This window comes from Rhinoderma darwinii, chromosome 1 (genome assembly GCF_050947455.1).
Source record: "Rhinoderma darwinii isolate aRhiDar2 chromosome 1, aRhiDar2.hap1, whole genome shotgun sequence".
Taxonomy (NCBI): Eukaryota; Metazoa; Chordata; class Amphibia; order Anura; family Rhinodermatidae; genus Rhinoderma; species Rhinoderma darwinii.
The window spans coordinates 218,603,213-218,618,089 of record NC_134687.1 but is presented as its reverse complement, the minus strand read 5'-3'; the positions used below and the strand labels follow the sequence as shown (position 1 = coordinate 218,618,089).

The following is a 14,877-nucleotide window of genomic DNA, read 5'->3' as shown; positions in this document are numbered from 1 at the left end:
CGGACTGGTTGCGGACTCATTGCGGAAGTTCTCCATTCACTTCAATGGAGATTCGAAATTCCGCAATGAAGTCCGCAGATGTTATGTGTGGTGCGGATTTCGTTTGTGGTGCGGTGCGTATTTCCTGCCGGAGCAGGATATGACATCAGCATTCAGCATATTACAAAAGGAAGACGCCATTTTCGGCTTGCAGCCTGAGAGAGAAATTCAAAAAAGTTAAGAGACAACTCTGAACACAGGCTGCCATGTCGAGGTACAGACGTATGGACATGGAGGTTTCGTCCCTCATTAATCTGGTAAGTACATGTATATGTTTGTGTCATGTTGTTTCAAGATGTCTACTATGTATGGATTAACACTAGCAGCACCTGCAGAATGTCCATTTTCTTAAGGCAGATCACCATGTAACAGCTCCACTGTGATTCCAGAGTACCAAGCAAACAGCATTATGCCATTTTTTTTGATTTTTATAGGTGCATAGTAGGCCAGAGATCTGGGACAGCTCTATAGCTGCCTACAGCGACCGCAACGCCCGTGACGAGGGATGGTCGTTTGTGTGCCGCGGTCTGTACCCCGAGTGGGACGGGATGCTGGAGAGGGAGCAGGGAGTGATTGGTAAGTTAGCATTTAGTTTGTAATGCAGAGAGGTCAAAACACTGTTGCCAAAGGTTGTTTTGCATCATTAGCATGCTGGCAAAAATCAGCACTAATTTCCTTTTCTGCCTTGCTAAACGATACCCCAACTTTTGGCATGTCACTATGGCACATGCGCAGTTGCTGATCACTTTTTCCCCGACTGTAAGGGTATGTGCACATGGCCTATTGACGGCACTAAATCCTGCCTTACACACTCCATTTAACGACCTGAAGTACCTTTTGCAAGCGTGGACAACCATATGCACATTTAAATGCATGGGCAGATGTTTGCCAGCATCTTGGTGGCGTCGTGGCCTATTTTTGCCATGGCAAGAGGTCGTGGCAACCCAGGCGTAGCCATAGTTGCTGTCTACTCAAGTTCTGCCCCAATGATGTGGTTGCATTGATGATATATCCTCACGACAGGCCAGAGGACGCAATTGAGCTGTATACACCTGACTTCATCCACTATGCCCTAATTTAAAACACATCCTTCCTTTTCCAGAAAATGATGTGCGCAATCGGTGGAGGACAGTACGAGACCGGTTCCGCAAACAGCTATCAAAGACACCTGCAAGTGGCTCCTCTCCTTCACGGGGCCGTGCCATAGCCTACTATGAGGAACTGGCTTTCCTCATTCCCTGCAGGGAGCTACGAAGGTAAGTCTCGATTCGCACACACACCTGGGTTATAAAAGGGAGCGCATGAAACATGTGATTCAAAACGAACGGAATGCAATGTCTATTGCGTGAAGATTAGATTCCACATGTTTGTTTTCCTTTTGCCAGTGTTATCACGAAAATGCCCCCTGACCGTACACATTATCACATATCACTCTGTGTTGCTTATGTAACTCATTCTCTTCATGACGAGAATACGTCTTTCGTTTCCCCCCCCCCCCAAGATTGGTGTCAGTTGGGGTGTGTGTAGAATGGCAAAAGGATATGTTAACGAGATTAGCGACTGACAAACTGTCGGAGAAATGTCTTCAGAATCCCCTAAGTCAATGAGCGTTTTTTTCCCTGCAGAACGTCCGGAAATGTACCACCCCGGACGCCACAAGGGAGTGCACGTGGCCAGGTGCAGCAGCAGGCCGTGGCAGGCTCGTCATCAATTGTGGCTGCGGAAGATGCGCCCTACCAGCCAACCCCGGCACCAGCAACTCCGCGTGGCGACACCTCTCCAGCCCCCACGGCAGGAACTTCCCGACCGCGCCAAAGAGTGGGTGGCCGAAAGCGCCAGACGCCAGCAGACCAAAGTGACACGGTAGAGGGCCAAGCCATGCGCATGATTCGGAGGGTGGAGGCCGAAGATCAATACACCAGTTTCGGGAATGCCGTTGGTGGCCGATGTCGCGAGATGGAAAATACTCGCCGGGCGGCATATATGACCTGTGTCTTCGCCCTGGCCGATATATTTGAGGCCCCCCAGCCCCTACCCGATGTGGGAGATCTCATTTTTCACATGCGCACCCTAACTGGCCGTAGGGCTGACACGTCTGCCGCTGTGCCGCACGCCCCACCTCCTGCCTCTGCACCCTCCCTGCAGCCCGATCCCTATTTTTCCCCCTGGACTCATGGACATCCCTCTCGTTCCACTTTCCGCCCATACCCCAATGTCCCAAACCCTTTGCCCACCCCATACTCGTCCACTCTCCCACCTCTTCAGATCCATCCTCCCACCTCTGCGGCATACATGCCCCCTACCTCAACCTCCTCCTCTGCCCCCTCGTCGCATCCACAATTAAGCCCCCCGCGCTTCCACATATTGTAGTATGTTTTGTTCTTTTTTTGGTCGCTAGTGTAGCACGTATTTAATGTTTGTTACTTACATGATTCGACTCGTATGTAGTTGTGATGTGCATACGTTCCATCAAAGTTCCGTTGAATTTATGACTCTGACTTGTGTTTTTTTTGATTTGGATGGGAGGAGGCCAAAATGCGGGAGGGCATCAAGGGGACGATAACGATTGGTCACGGTGTGGCCGTTTTCATTTAGTAAATACTGTGTGGTTTGAGATGCTATGGTGTGCTCAACCAAGAAAGGCAACCTCTACATCATACTCCCTATTCAGACATGTGATTACTCAAATACACACACTTAGGCCAAATCCAAGTAATAGTGCATTATTTTATTGCAAAGGAAGCACATCCAACACACAATTTTCCATTCCATAGGAGTATCATTGACAGAATTGCCTACTGTTTGGACATTAAACCGATTACTGCTGGGTTGGCCGCACCCCGCCAACACAGGAGTATTGACAAGGTACGGGCCCTTCAGAAGTGAGGAAATAATCCGAGTAAATATCTCGTACGCGTACACCACTACTGCCCTGACCAGCAGAACCCCAGTTAATGGCACTGCCAACATAGGGCAGAAGTGAGTCGCCCTCAACTTCTTGACGGTATTCCTGGAGGTAGTTATGGAGGACACAACATGCCTTGATGACCGCATCAACGGTGGTTTCCTCCAATTGCATGGGCGAGGTAAAGACCCGCCACTGATTTGCCATGATGCCAAACGTGCACTCGACGAAACGTCGTGCCCAGCTCAGCCTATAATTAAAAATCCGACGACGGACAATGCTGACTATGGTGCGCAGCAGCAGAATCAAATATTGTCGGCGTAATTGAAGTGGTTGCTCCTGGATGTCAGGCATTATCCCACACTTCGGACTAGTATACTTCTCCGGCGAGATTCACTTCTCTTTCTGGCCACACTTATACATGCCATGGGTGTGTCCAGCTCGTCGTCATAGGAACTGAACTCACAAATGATGTCAGTTCCCTTTTTGGAAGACTTGCCTTTGAAATCCGCAACGAAATCCGCAACTAAATCCGCAAGGCAATCCGCAGCACTTTGCCAAAATCCGCAGCGGAATCCGCAATGCGGATTCTGTGCGGCATTGCTGCGGACAGTTGCGGAGGAATTCCGCCATGTGTGGTCATGCCCTAATACTACAGAGGGATTTTGGGGAAGCTGGAGGTTTGGGCAGAGAAATAGCAAATGAAGTTTAATGTGGATAAATGTAAAGTTATGCACTTGGGCCGAGGAATTTTTTTTTACAATTATGCATTTAATGGTAAAATACTGGGTAAAACTGCTACTGAAAAAGACTTGGGGATATTGGTGGACAGTACAATTACCTTTAAGAACCAGTGCCAGGCAGCTGCTGCCAAAGCAAATAAAATCATGGGATGCATCAAAAGAAGCATTGATGCCAAGGTTGCCAACCTGATATGTGTTTTTTTCAGGACAACTTATCCAAAAGTCACGGACAGCAAACACTCTTTATGGACAATTTGGAAAACCACAATGAATCATAAAGATTATAAGTAATATATGTCTATAGCTTAGAATAGTGATATGAACACATTAGCAGCATGTACTGTGACCTCTAAACCAATGATAATTACAATGCCAATCAATGGCACAAACGTATTGAACTTCAAAATAATCACGGACACATCAATTTTTTTTATGGACACTGGAAAAAAAACTCTTATTTTTACGGACTGGCCAGGAATTTACCGATAGTTGGCAACCCTGATAGATGCTCATGACAAGAACATAGTTTTGCCTCTATACAAATCACTAGTCAAACCACACATGGAATATTATGTACAATTTTGGGCTCCTGTGTCTAAGAAGGACATGGCTGAACTAGAAGGGTGACCAAGGTAATTAGGTGGATGGGTGGCATGCAGATGCAGTACCAAAAAAGGTTATCAAACTTGGGGCTATTCAGGTTAGAAAAACGACGTCTTAAAAGGGATCTCATTATAATGTACAAATAAATAATTGGACAGTACAGAGATCTTTCTAATGATCTTTTTATACCTAGGCCGATAACAAGGACAAGGAGGCATCCTCTACATCTAGAGGAAAAAAGGTTTCACCATCGTCACAGACTGGGATTCTTATTTTGATGCCATTTTTTTGATAAATATAATATTACAGGTATGAGTACTAGATTCTGGAGATGGGACGTTGATCCAGGGATTTATACTGATTTCCATATTGGGAGTTGGGTAAGAATTTTTCCCCTAATGAGGCAGTTGGCATCAACCTCATGGGGGTTTTTGCCTTCCTCTGGATCAACACGGTAGGAATATAGGTTGGACTTGATGGACATGTGTCTTTTTTAACCTTATAAACCATGTAACTATATAGCTATGTTCTAGTGTATAAGTTTTGCCCAGAGTGTTTCTTTGAAAAAAAAAAAAAGTAATTTTGCTAACAATTGTTGATCATCAAATTTGTTATATGGACATATAAGAATCTTATTTTGTGCAACCAGAGAATGATAAATGCTTCAGTTCAGTCTTTGAGTAAAATGTACAATTTACACCTGGTCTGGCCTGGCATTGTTGTCCCAACAGTTTTTTTGTATGTTGTATGTATAAGTAGTATGAGCATTATAAATTGGACATAAGGAAAATTAAAAAAAAAAAAAATGCCACACCCTATATACATATTATACTTTTAGATCGCAAACAAAAGTCTGTTGCAATTTTTATAGATCAGTGGTTGGATGGCATCACTAAAGCAGCCATAAGTGATATAGCTGTACAAGCAGTAAGATGTGTAAACCATAGAGATATAAGAAGAGATATTCAATGTTTATAACTTTCTTTCCTGGTGCCCACATGTCCAGGTTTCTTTAACGGCTTATTAGAAGTGATACAACTTGTGTTTAGGCTAATCTGCTTTTATTTCATAGTCTCAAACCAAGTGATGTATACATTGAGAATGCATAAAGACATTCCTTCCAATGTGAGGGAATTTTTGGGTAGCAGACCCGTGGTTTGTTTTAATAGCCGTGCCCTGCTCGCATCTAAGCTTATGCATGTAAAGCTGTGAAAAGAAGAGGCAAGATCTCCCAGAGCAGCAAAGAAGACAGTGACAATCAGCATTTGGTAAGAGGGTCTTTGTATGCTTCCCTGATGGCAGGATAAGCACCCCAAAGCCATGTACTTAATGAGTCCCACTCAAATGGTGTCTATGTTTGCAGAAATTCTTTTCTGTGACTAGTTTGTAAAACTTAAACCACACATTTAAATAGTGTTGATCTGTGGCACAGACCAGCATTGTTTCTGAACAACTCACTTCCATGTATAGAAGCATGCCCATCCCTCCACAGACCATATTGTATTGCAGTTTATGTACCCTGATATCTGCCCCAGTGGCGTAACTACCGCCGTAGCAGCCTACAGTGGGACGCCACTGAAGACTACGGCAGAGCAGGGAGGTATCTCCCCACTCTGCCGTTAAACATAAAACATGTATCCTCTATCCACAGGATAGGGGATACATGTGTGATCGCTGGCAGCGATAAGGAGAACGGGGGACTGAAAGTCCCCTGAAGTTCTCCATCACAAACCTCGTTCTCCCTATCACTGCCAGCGATCACACATGTATCCCCTATCCTGTGGATAGGGGATGCATGTTATTTGTAGCACACACTGTAGGAAGCATTTTTTTTGGGGGTTGGGGACGCTGTATGGTGTTCCCTGCAGGGGGGGGCTGTATGGCGTTATCTACAGGGGGGCTGTATGGCGTTATCTACAGGGGGGACTGTATGGCGCTATCTACAGGGGGGGCTGTATGGCGTTATCTACAGGTGGGCTGTATGGCGTTATCTACAGGGGGGGCTGTAAAAAAGGCACTATCTACAAGGGGAGGGTTGTGTGACACCCAGGGGAGGGGGGGCCCCAGTCAAAAGTTTGCTATGGGGCCCAGTCTTTCCTAGTTATGCCCCTGATCTGCCCCCTAACACAAGGCCTGTAATTTCTGATTTCAGTGCGGTAAAGAGAGGCTTACTAAGTAATAACATAATTTCTTCTGGCTCCATCAACGAGCTTCCACTTTTTTGTTCAAGACGTTATTGCTTTTAGGCATCATGCACAGGACCGTTTCCGTCTTGCGGATCGCATAACACAGATTCTAGTGTTACTCTAGTGTGTAGTATGAAACTTTCATTGGACAAAGTCTGTTTTGTTAATTTGACTATTTGCTCGAAGAATGAAGCCACCAGTTATATAGATACAGTGAAGGAAATAAGTATTTGATCCCTTGCTGATTTTGTAAGTTTGCCCACTGTCAAAGACATGAACAGTCTAGAATTTTTAGGCTAGGTTAATTTTACCAGTGAGAGATAGATTATATTTAAAAAAAAAAAGAAAATCACATAGTCAAAATTATATATATTTATTTGCATTGTGCACAGAGAAATAAGTATTTGATCCCCTACCAACCATTAAGAGTTCAGCCTCCTCCAGACCAGTTACACGCTCCAAATCAACTTGGTGCCTGCATTAAAGACAGCTGTCTTACATGGTCACCTGTATAAAAGACTCCTGTCCACAGACTCAATTAATCAGTCTAACTCTAACCTCTACAACATGGGCAAGACCAAAGAGCTTTCTAAGGATGTCAGGGACAAGATCATAGACCTGCACAAGGCTGGAATGGGCTACAAAACCATAAGTAAGATGCTGGGTGAGAAGGAGACAACTGTTGGTGCAATAGTAAGAAAATGGAAGACATACAAAATGACTGTCAATCGACATCGATCTGGGGCTCCTTGCAAAATCTCACCTCGTGGGGTATCCTTGATCCTGAGGAAGGTGAGAGCTCAGCCGAAAACTACACGGGGGGAACTTGTTAATGATCTCAAGGCAGCTGGGACCACAGTCACCAAGAAAACCATTGGTAACACATTACGCCGTAATGGATTAAAATCCTGCAGTGCTGGCAAGGTCCCCCTGCTCAAGAAGGCACATGTACAGGCCCGTCTGAAGTTTGCAAATGAACATCTGGATGATTCTGAGAGTGATTGGGAGAAGGTGCTGTGGTCAGATGAGACTAAAATTGAGCTCTTTGGCATTAACTCAACTCGCCGTGTTTGGAGGAAGAGAAATGCTGCTTATGACCCAAAGAACACCGTCCCCACTGTCAAGCATGGAGGTGGAAACATTATGTTTTGGGGGTGTTTCTCTGCTAAGGGCACAGGACTACTTCACCGCATCAATGGGAGAATGGATGGAGCCATGTACCGTCAAATCCTGAGTGACAACCTCCTTCCCTCCACCAGGACATTAAAAATGGCTCATGGCTGGGTCTTCCAGCACGACAATGACCCGAAACATACAGCCAAGGTAACAAAGGAGTGGCTCAAAAAGAAGCACATTAAGGTCATGGAGTGGCCTAGCCAGTCTCCAGACCTTAATCCCATCGAAAACTTATGGAGGGAGCTGAAGCTGCCAAGCGACAGCCTCGAAATCTTAATGATTTACAGATGATCTGCAAAGAGGAGTGGGCCAAAATTCCATCTAACATGTGTGCAAACCTCATCATCAACTACAAAAAACGTCTGACTGCTGTGCTTGCCAACAAGGGTTTTGCCACCAAGTATTAAGTCTTGTTTGCCAAAAGGATCAAATACTTATTTCTCTGTGCACAATGCAAATAAATATATATAATTTTGACAATGTGATTTTCAATTATTTTTTTTTATATAATCTATCTCTCACTGGTAAAATTAACCTAGCCTAAAAATTCTAGACTGTTCATGTCTTTGACAGTGGGCAAACTTACAAAATCAGCAAGGGATCAAATACTTATTTCCTTCACTGTATGTACAACACAGAAAATTCCATATACTTAAAGAGGTTATCCCAAGATCTACAACACCACAGAATAGGTGATAAATGTCAGATCGATGGGGGCCCTACGGCTGGGTCCTTAATCGATCACTAGAACGGGGGTCTCCATTCCTTCTCACTGCACGACTGCAGTGAGGAGAACTCTAAATGGAGTGGCGGTCGAGCATGTGCGGTGCTGCTCTATTCAATGTCTATGGGACTGACGGAAATAGCCGAGTGCAGCGCTTGGCTGTTTCTGTCAGCCCCATGGACAATGAATAGAGCAACAGGGAGCATACTTGACCGCCACTCCATTCAACTTCCTCCTTACTGTGACACTGTGAGGGGTGCAGTGAGGAGGAACGGGGGGTTTGGGACGCCCATTCTAGTGATCGTGGGGTTTTCAGCATTGGGGCCTCCAGCGATCAGACATTTATCACTTTTCCTGTGGATAGGTGATAATGATCTTGGGATAACCCATTTTAAGATTTTTTGACATTGGAAACCCCTTTTTATTATTCAGGTAGAACTGCTGGCACCCCCCATTATTAAACTTGATTACTGTGAGTGCTGCTCAATGCCTATTGTAATCAAGGCCTGTCCGTGCAATACAGTGGTCCTCTACAACAATAACCATTCTTTGGGTAGGAGTCTTTCAAAGACAGCAAGCCCTTTACTATCCTAAACTCATAGCAGTTTAAAGAATATTTTAAATCCTATATAACACACCTCCAGTGGCATGTAATCTAGGGGATAAAAATAGTATAAAACAGCAGCACATGTTAAAGGCGCAGTGCACCAAATTGCAGCTCTTAAAGGTACAGTGCATAAATACTCTAGCATACTGTATATACAAATATAAATTTTCAACAGCAAAGTGCACTTTAAGGTTGTGAATTTCCCCCAATATTCCCCAATATTACATACGGTTAAAGCTCTAAGATTGTTAAAAGCATTTTTCATCATTATTTTTGAAGTGTGGTAAATCTAGTGCCTGTTTTATCTACTGGTTGGTTCATGCTTTCTATGAATCACTAAAAGAGTCTTAAAGGGATTTTCCCAATAGAACAACTGTTCATATGCTCTATTAGGGCATATGGACACCATAGGGTCCAGGGACGAGAGCCACTGCATTACAGCCTAACTTCATAATATATGTGTCCTGCCGTAGTTGCAGGGAAAATGTGTCTGTCTGCAGCTTTTCGTAGCAATAACAGTTGATCTCCAGGGGTTTCAAAACCAGGACTCATGGTGTACAGCTAATTGCCGGACCGCCTTGCTTTTGGAAAGGAGTTAAACTCTTAAAACTCAAAAGTTTAATGCAAGAAGTAAATTAATAGTCAAGTTGGATATTAAATGGTATGTAGAGTTTACAAACAAAGTAAAAATTATAAACTGGGTCTCAGATAACAAAATAAAAAAGAAAACTAAAAAAACAACTAAAGTATTAAACTCTTCTCAGATAATAAGTTATAAGTTTATACAGACAGTTCATGCTGGAAAGTAATGAAGAACATGCCAGTAACTGAAGTATAAGTTTATAGTCTTTAAACAGTAAGATCAAACTAAAGCACAAATAAAAACAAAAATCGATAAAATGAAACGGGGTTTATGAGATTAGAAATATATGGCTATTTTTTTTTTTACTGCTTAAAGGATAGCTAAACTTTTAATAAACTTTGACAAGTCATAGTGACATGTCAGAAGTTTTGATCAGTTGCAGTCTGAGAACTGAGACCCCCACCAATCGCTAAAACGAAGTGGCAGAAGCGCTCGGATTATCGCTGTGCCGCTTAGTTTCTTATTGGCTTTCCTCGGAAAGCCGAGTGAACGGTGTAAGGGCTAAATAGAAAGTATATGAGCCCGTACACTGCTTGACCTGCTTTTCCGAAGAAAGCCGATCAGAATCTAAGCGGCACAGCGATCACCCAAGCGCTGTTGCCGCTTCGTTTTAGCTATCAGTGGGGGTCTCAGTGCTTGGACCCACACAAATCAAAACTTCTGACATATCACTATGTCAAAAGTATTTAAAAAGTTTATTTACCTTTTAAATGGGACTAGACGTCAAGACACTGATACGATAATGGTGATGTTAGAAAGCAGAAAGCAGCTGTGTTTTTCTAATCCCCTACAACTCCTTTAAATACAAGGTAGCTGGTTAAGGCCTTATGCACACTTCCGTCAGCCATTGTACGGTCGATAATGATGGTCCAATCACACACGGGCTGCACACGGACGGCTTCCGTATGCAGCCTGTTGTCTCACGGACCAAATTCAATGCAAAGGCCGAGACTGTTCCGTCAAAAACATGCAGGAGTAGGACCTGAACTACTTTTGACGGAACGGCCGCTCGGTTCCGTTAAAACAACGGAAGTGTGCATGGCCGCATTGAAATAAATGAGTTCAGGGTGTTATCCGTGACAACAACGGATAGCACCCTGAAGGAAAAAACAGAAGTGGGCATGGGGCCTAAGAGTCCCAGGAACTGTAGTCTGGATTGAGATGCAGCATTTCAGATTGGGATCAAAGATTACGTTCTTCTGTTCATTGACCACTCTGAATAAACTTTCGCCCTCACCTGTTTCTGAACCTTAGCTTAAGTTCGTCTTCTGGGCATTCTCCAGAGCTGATGGGTGGTTTATCTGACGTTGTTTCAATGTAAGTGTCAAAACATCTAGTCTTTCCAATGAATAAGCCTCTGGAGATAAACAGAATAACAATATGTCAGTTTAAAATAAATAACGGGATCATCATTACATATAAAGACCATGCAATTTCATTAATTAATTCATTTATTTATTCATTCATTCATTCCTCTATATCACTAAATTATATAACAGCATTAACACATTTTTATAACAAAGATAGACACACATGAGTGAGATATTGAAAATACTATTTTCATTTCTTGATAATCTTTATTGCATTTCTTTGTTGGACCACTTATTACTTCACCCAAGATTCCCCAATTAGTACAGTAGTTCCACTCTAGACCCTGCCTGGTATGGTAGGGCTAGATGTATAAAAAGAAACAGGATTGAATCTTGCATATTTGAAATAATTTGCATTCCATACATGATGAAAAAAAGTCATTTTAATCTCATGCAGGTGTTTAACAGGAAAATTCATTTTTAATTTGTAGAAGAACGACATTTTTTAGCTTCAAATTAGAATGCACTTGATCCCAACTTAGGTTGTGTTTTTTAGCTTTATATAAGTTGAAAAGTAAAACTCTATTCACACCGCTTGTGGTGCATGTCTGGCATATATATGGCAAGAAAATCTCCTGGTGTTTACACCAGACATATAGCCCAGACTTATGGAACTTTATGCCATACAGTTGCAAAATTGTAAAAAAAATTTGGGTTATATCAAGTCCAGATACAACGCAGCCATCTACCAGGAAACTTTAGAGCACTTCGTGCTTCCCTCTGCTGACAAGCTTAATGGAGATCCTGATTTCATTTTCCATCAGGACTTGGCACCTGCCCACACTGCCAAAAGTACCAATACCTGGTTTAATAACCGCAGTATCACTGTGTGATTGGCCAGAAAACTCGTCTGAACTAAACCCCATAGAGAATCTATGGGGTATTGTCAAGAGGAAGATGAGAGACACCAGACCCAACAATGCAGACGAGCTGAAGGCCGCTAACAAAGCAACCTGGGCTTCCATAACACGTCAGCAATTACTGAAATACATTAACTTTTTGATGATAATCTATTTCATTGAGGACTGGTATATATATATATATATATATATATATATATATATATATATATATATATGTATATTACATATATGTATATTACATTGCCCACAACCATAGTTTGTACAATATTTTGACAAGATAATATTATACAGTGTTCACATAAAGCTGACAGTATCAAAATAGTGTCATATAGTGAAACGGTGTCCAAAGAGTACTATACTTTGCCCATATAAAGCCATAATGTTTCCCATATAATGTCATATTGTGCCAAGACAGTGGCAACAAGTGCCAGTGCCCAGAGAGTGCCATACTTTTCCCCCATAAGTAGAGCATTATAGTGTCCACATACACTACAGTTCACCATAGTCCCCTGTCTAATTCCCTATCTGTAGCCATAATTATTAGTAGTACAGTACACCTCTTTGTGATATTTTGTGATATGACAACAGAATTGATTTGGTTCCTAGAACAGACATTGGGGGTCGGTGGCCGGTGAATTAATGCAGTATGGTAACTATATATATTTATTTATTAAAACGTATATTTTAATAGCAGTCATAAATTCTTCTGCTTTTTTTTTATTAATGCATTTGTGTCCTAAATATTACAGAGTTGGGAGACTCCAGGTTAAAACAGTGCAATCGTTTATTTTGGGAGCTTGGCGGTATCTGGATTAAAGACACTGTACTGTAATATAATCGGCATCCTCACAGTTGAGAAACCAGTTTTACGGCTCCTTGGCAGCACAACGGTCATTTTCTCTACAGCTATAAATTATAAAATAAGTTTATCTAATGTGTTCTGAGCATGTTTAATACTGTCATGTCAAACAAAGTATTTTATTTCTAACAAAGCAGATCTTCTGGGTACTATCTAGGAGGTATAATATAAATTTTGGATGTCTGTGTCTTTTTAGTCACTATTTTTATGTTAGATGGGAAACAGATTACAGGTACGTATGTCAAATATAGATTAAGTGCAAATAAAGGAGCAGATAAAATGAAAGTAAATTATGTTAACTACAGCATATGGGTTTCTGTACATACTAAGTAGGTAAAACTAAGGGCCCAGAGAAAACAAAACGGAGACCCCCTCTCCCTTATGCAGGCCATTGATCTCCTGCACATTATCAATATCCCATTATCCCCTCCTATTCCTAGGAGATTGGCAACATTGACATTACACTAGCATCCTGGACAGGGGCGTAACTAGGAAAGACTGGGCCCCATAGCAAACTTTTGACTGGGGCCCCCCCTCCCCTGAGTGTCACACAACCCCCCCTTGTAGATAGTGCCTTTTTTACAGCCCCCACTGTAGAGAACGCCATACAGCCCCCCTGTAGATAACGCCATACAGCCCCCCTGTAGATAACGCCATACAGCCCCCTCTGTAGAGAACGCCATACAGCCCCCCCTGTAGATAACGCCATACAGTCCCCTTTGTAGATATCTACAGAGGGGGCTGTATGGCGTTATCTACAAAGGGGGCTGTATGGTGTTATCCCAGGGGGGGCTGTATGGCGTTCTCTACAGGGGGGCTGTATGGCGTTCTCTACAGGGGGATGTATGGCGCTATCTACAGAGGGGGCTGAATGGCGTTATCTACAGGGGGCTGTATGGCGTTCTCTACAGTGGGGGCTGTATGGCGTTATCTACAGGGGGGCTGTATGGTGTTCTCTACAGGGGGATGTATAGCGCTATCTACAGAGGGGGCTGTATGGTGTTATCTACAGGGGGGCTGTATGGCGTTATCTACAGGGGGGGCTGTATGGCGTTCTCTACGGGGGGGTCTGTATGGTGTTATCTACAGGGAGGGTTCTGTATGGTTTTATCTACAGGGGGGCTGTATGGCGTTATCTACAGGGGGGGCTGTATGGCGTTCTCTACAGTGGGGGTCTGTATGGCGTTATCTACAGGGGGGGTCTGTATGGCGTTATCTACAGGGGGTTCTGTATGACGTTCTCTACAGTGGGGGCTGTATGGCGTTATCTACAGGGGGGGCTGTATGGCGTTCTCTACAGGGGGATGTATGGCGCTATCTACAGAGGGGGCTGTATGGCATTATCTACAGGGGGGCTGTATGGCGTTATCTACAGGAGGGGTTGTATGGCGTTCTCTACAGGGGGGTCTGTATGGTGTTATCTACAGGGGGGTCTGTATGGTGTTATCTACAGGGGGGTATGTATGGCGTTATCTACAGGGGGGCTGTATGGCGTTATCTACAGGGGGGGCTGTATGGCGTTATCTACAGAGGGGTCTGTATGGCGTTCCCTACAGGGGGGTTCTGTATGGCGTTATCTACAGAGGGGGCTGTATGGCGTTATCTACAGGGGGGTTCTGTATGGCATTATCTACAGGGGGGTTCTGTATGGCGTTATCTACAGGGGGGCTGTATGGCGTTCTCTACAGGGGGGCTGTATGGCGTTCTCTACAGAGGGGGCTGTATGGCGCTAACGCCATACAGCCCCCACTGTAGAGAACGCCATACAGCCCCCGCTGTAGAGAACGCCATACAGCCCCCCCTGTAGAGAACGCCATACAGCCCCCCCTGTAGGGAACGCCATACAGCCCCCCTGTAGGGAACGCCATACAGCCCCCCCTGTAGGGAATGCCATACAGCCCCCCCGTGGGGAAAGCCATACAGCCCCCCACTGTAGGGAACGCCATACAGCCCCCCTGTAGGGAACGCCGTACAGCGTCCCCCCTCCCAAAAAACTGCGACCTACAGTGTGTCCTACAAAAGACATGTATCCCCTATCCACAGGATAGGGGATACATGTGTGATCGCTGGCAGCGATAAGGAGAACGGGGGACCGAAAGTCCCCCCAAGTTCTCCATGACTCACCTCTGACTTCCGGCGTCTGCGCAGCACAATAAAAA

General features: G+C 43.9%; 2 protein-coding genes across 2 annotated transcripts in view; one reads left to right on the top strand and one right to left on the bottom strand.

The window, feature by feature from the left end:
* The window catches only part of SHROOM3 (shroom family member 3), a 187,164-nt gene that overhangs the window by 58,676 nt on the left and 113,611 nt on the right, over positions 1-14,877 (bottom strand). The window contains exon 2 of the mRNA XM_075861621.1: positions 10,864-10,983. The gene's annotated coding sequence lies outside the window, so the exon portion shown is untranslated. The remainder of the gene's footprint in view (positions 1-10,863; positions 10,984-14,877) is intronic.
* LOC142740814 (uncharacterized) lies at positions 246-2,409 on the top strand. The gene is made up of 4 exons (XM_075850269.1): positions 246-296; positions 474-615; positions 1,142-1,295; positions 1,665-2,409. Exons 1-4 carry the CDS (start codon positions 246-248, stop codon positions 2,407-2,409), a joined length of 1,092 nt encoding a protein of 363 aa, XP_075706384.1.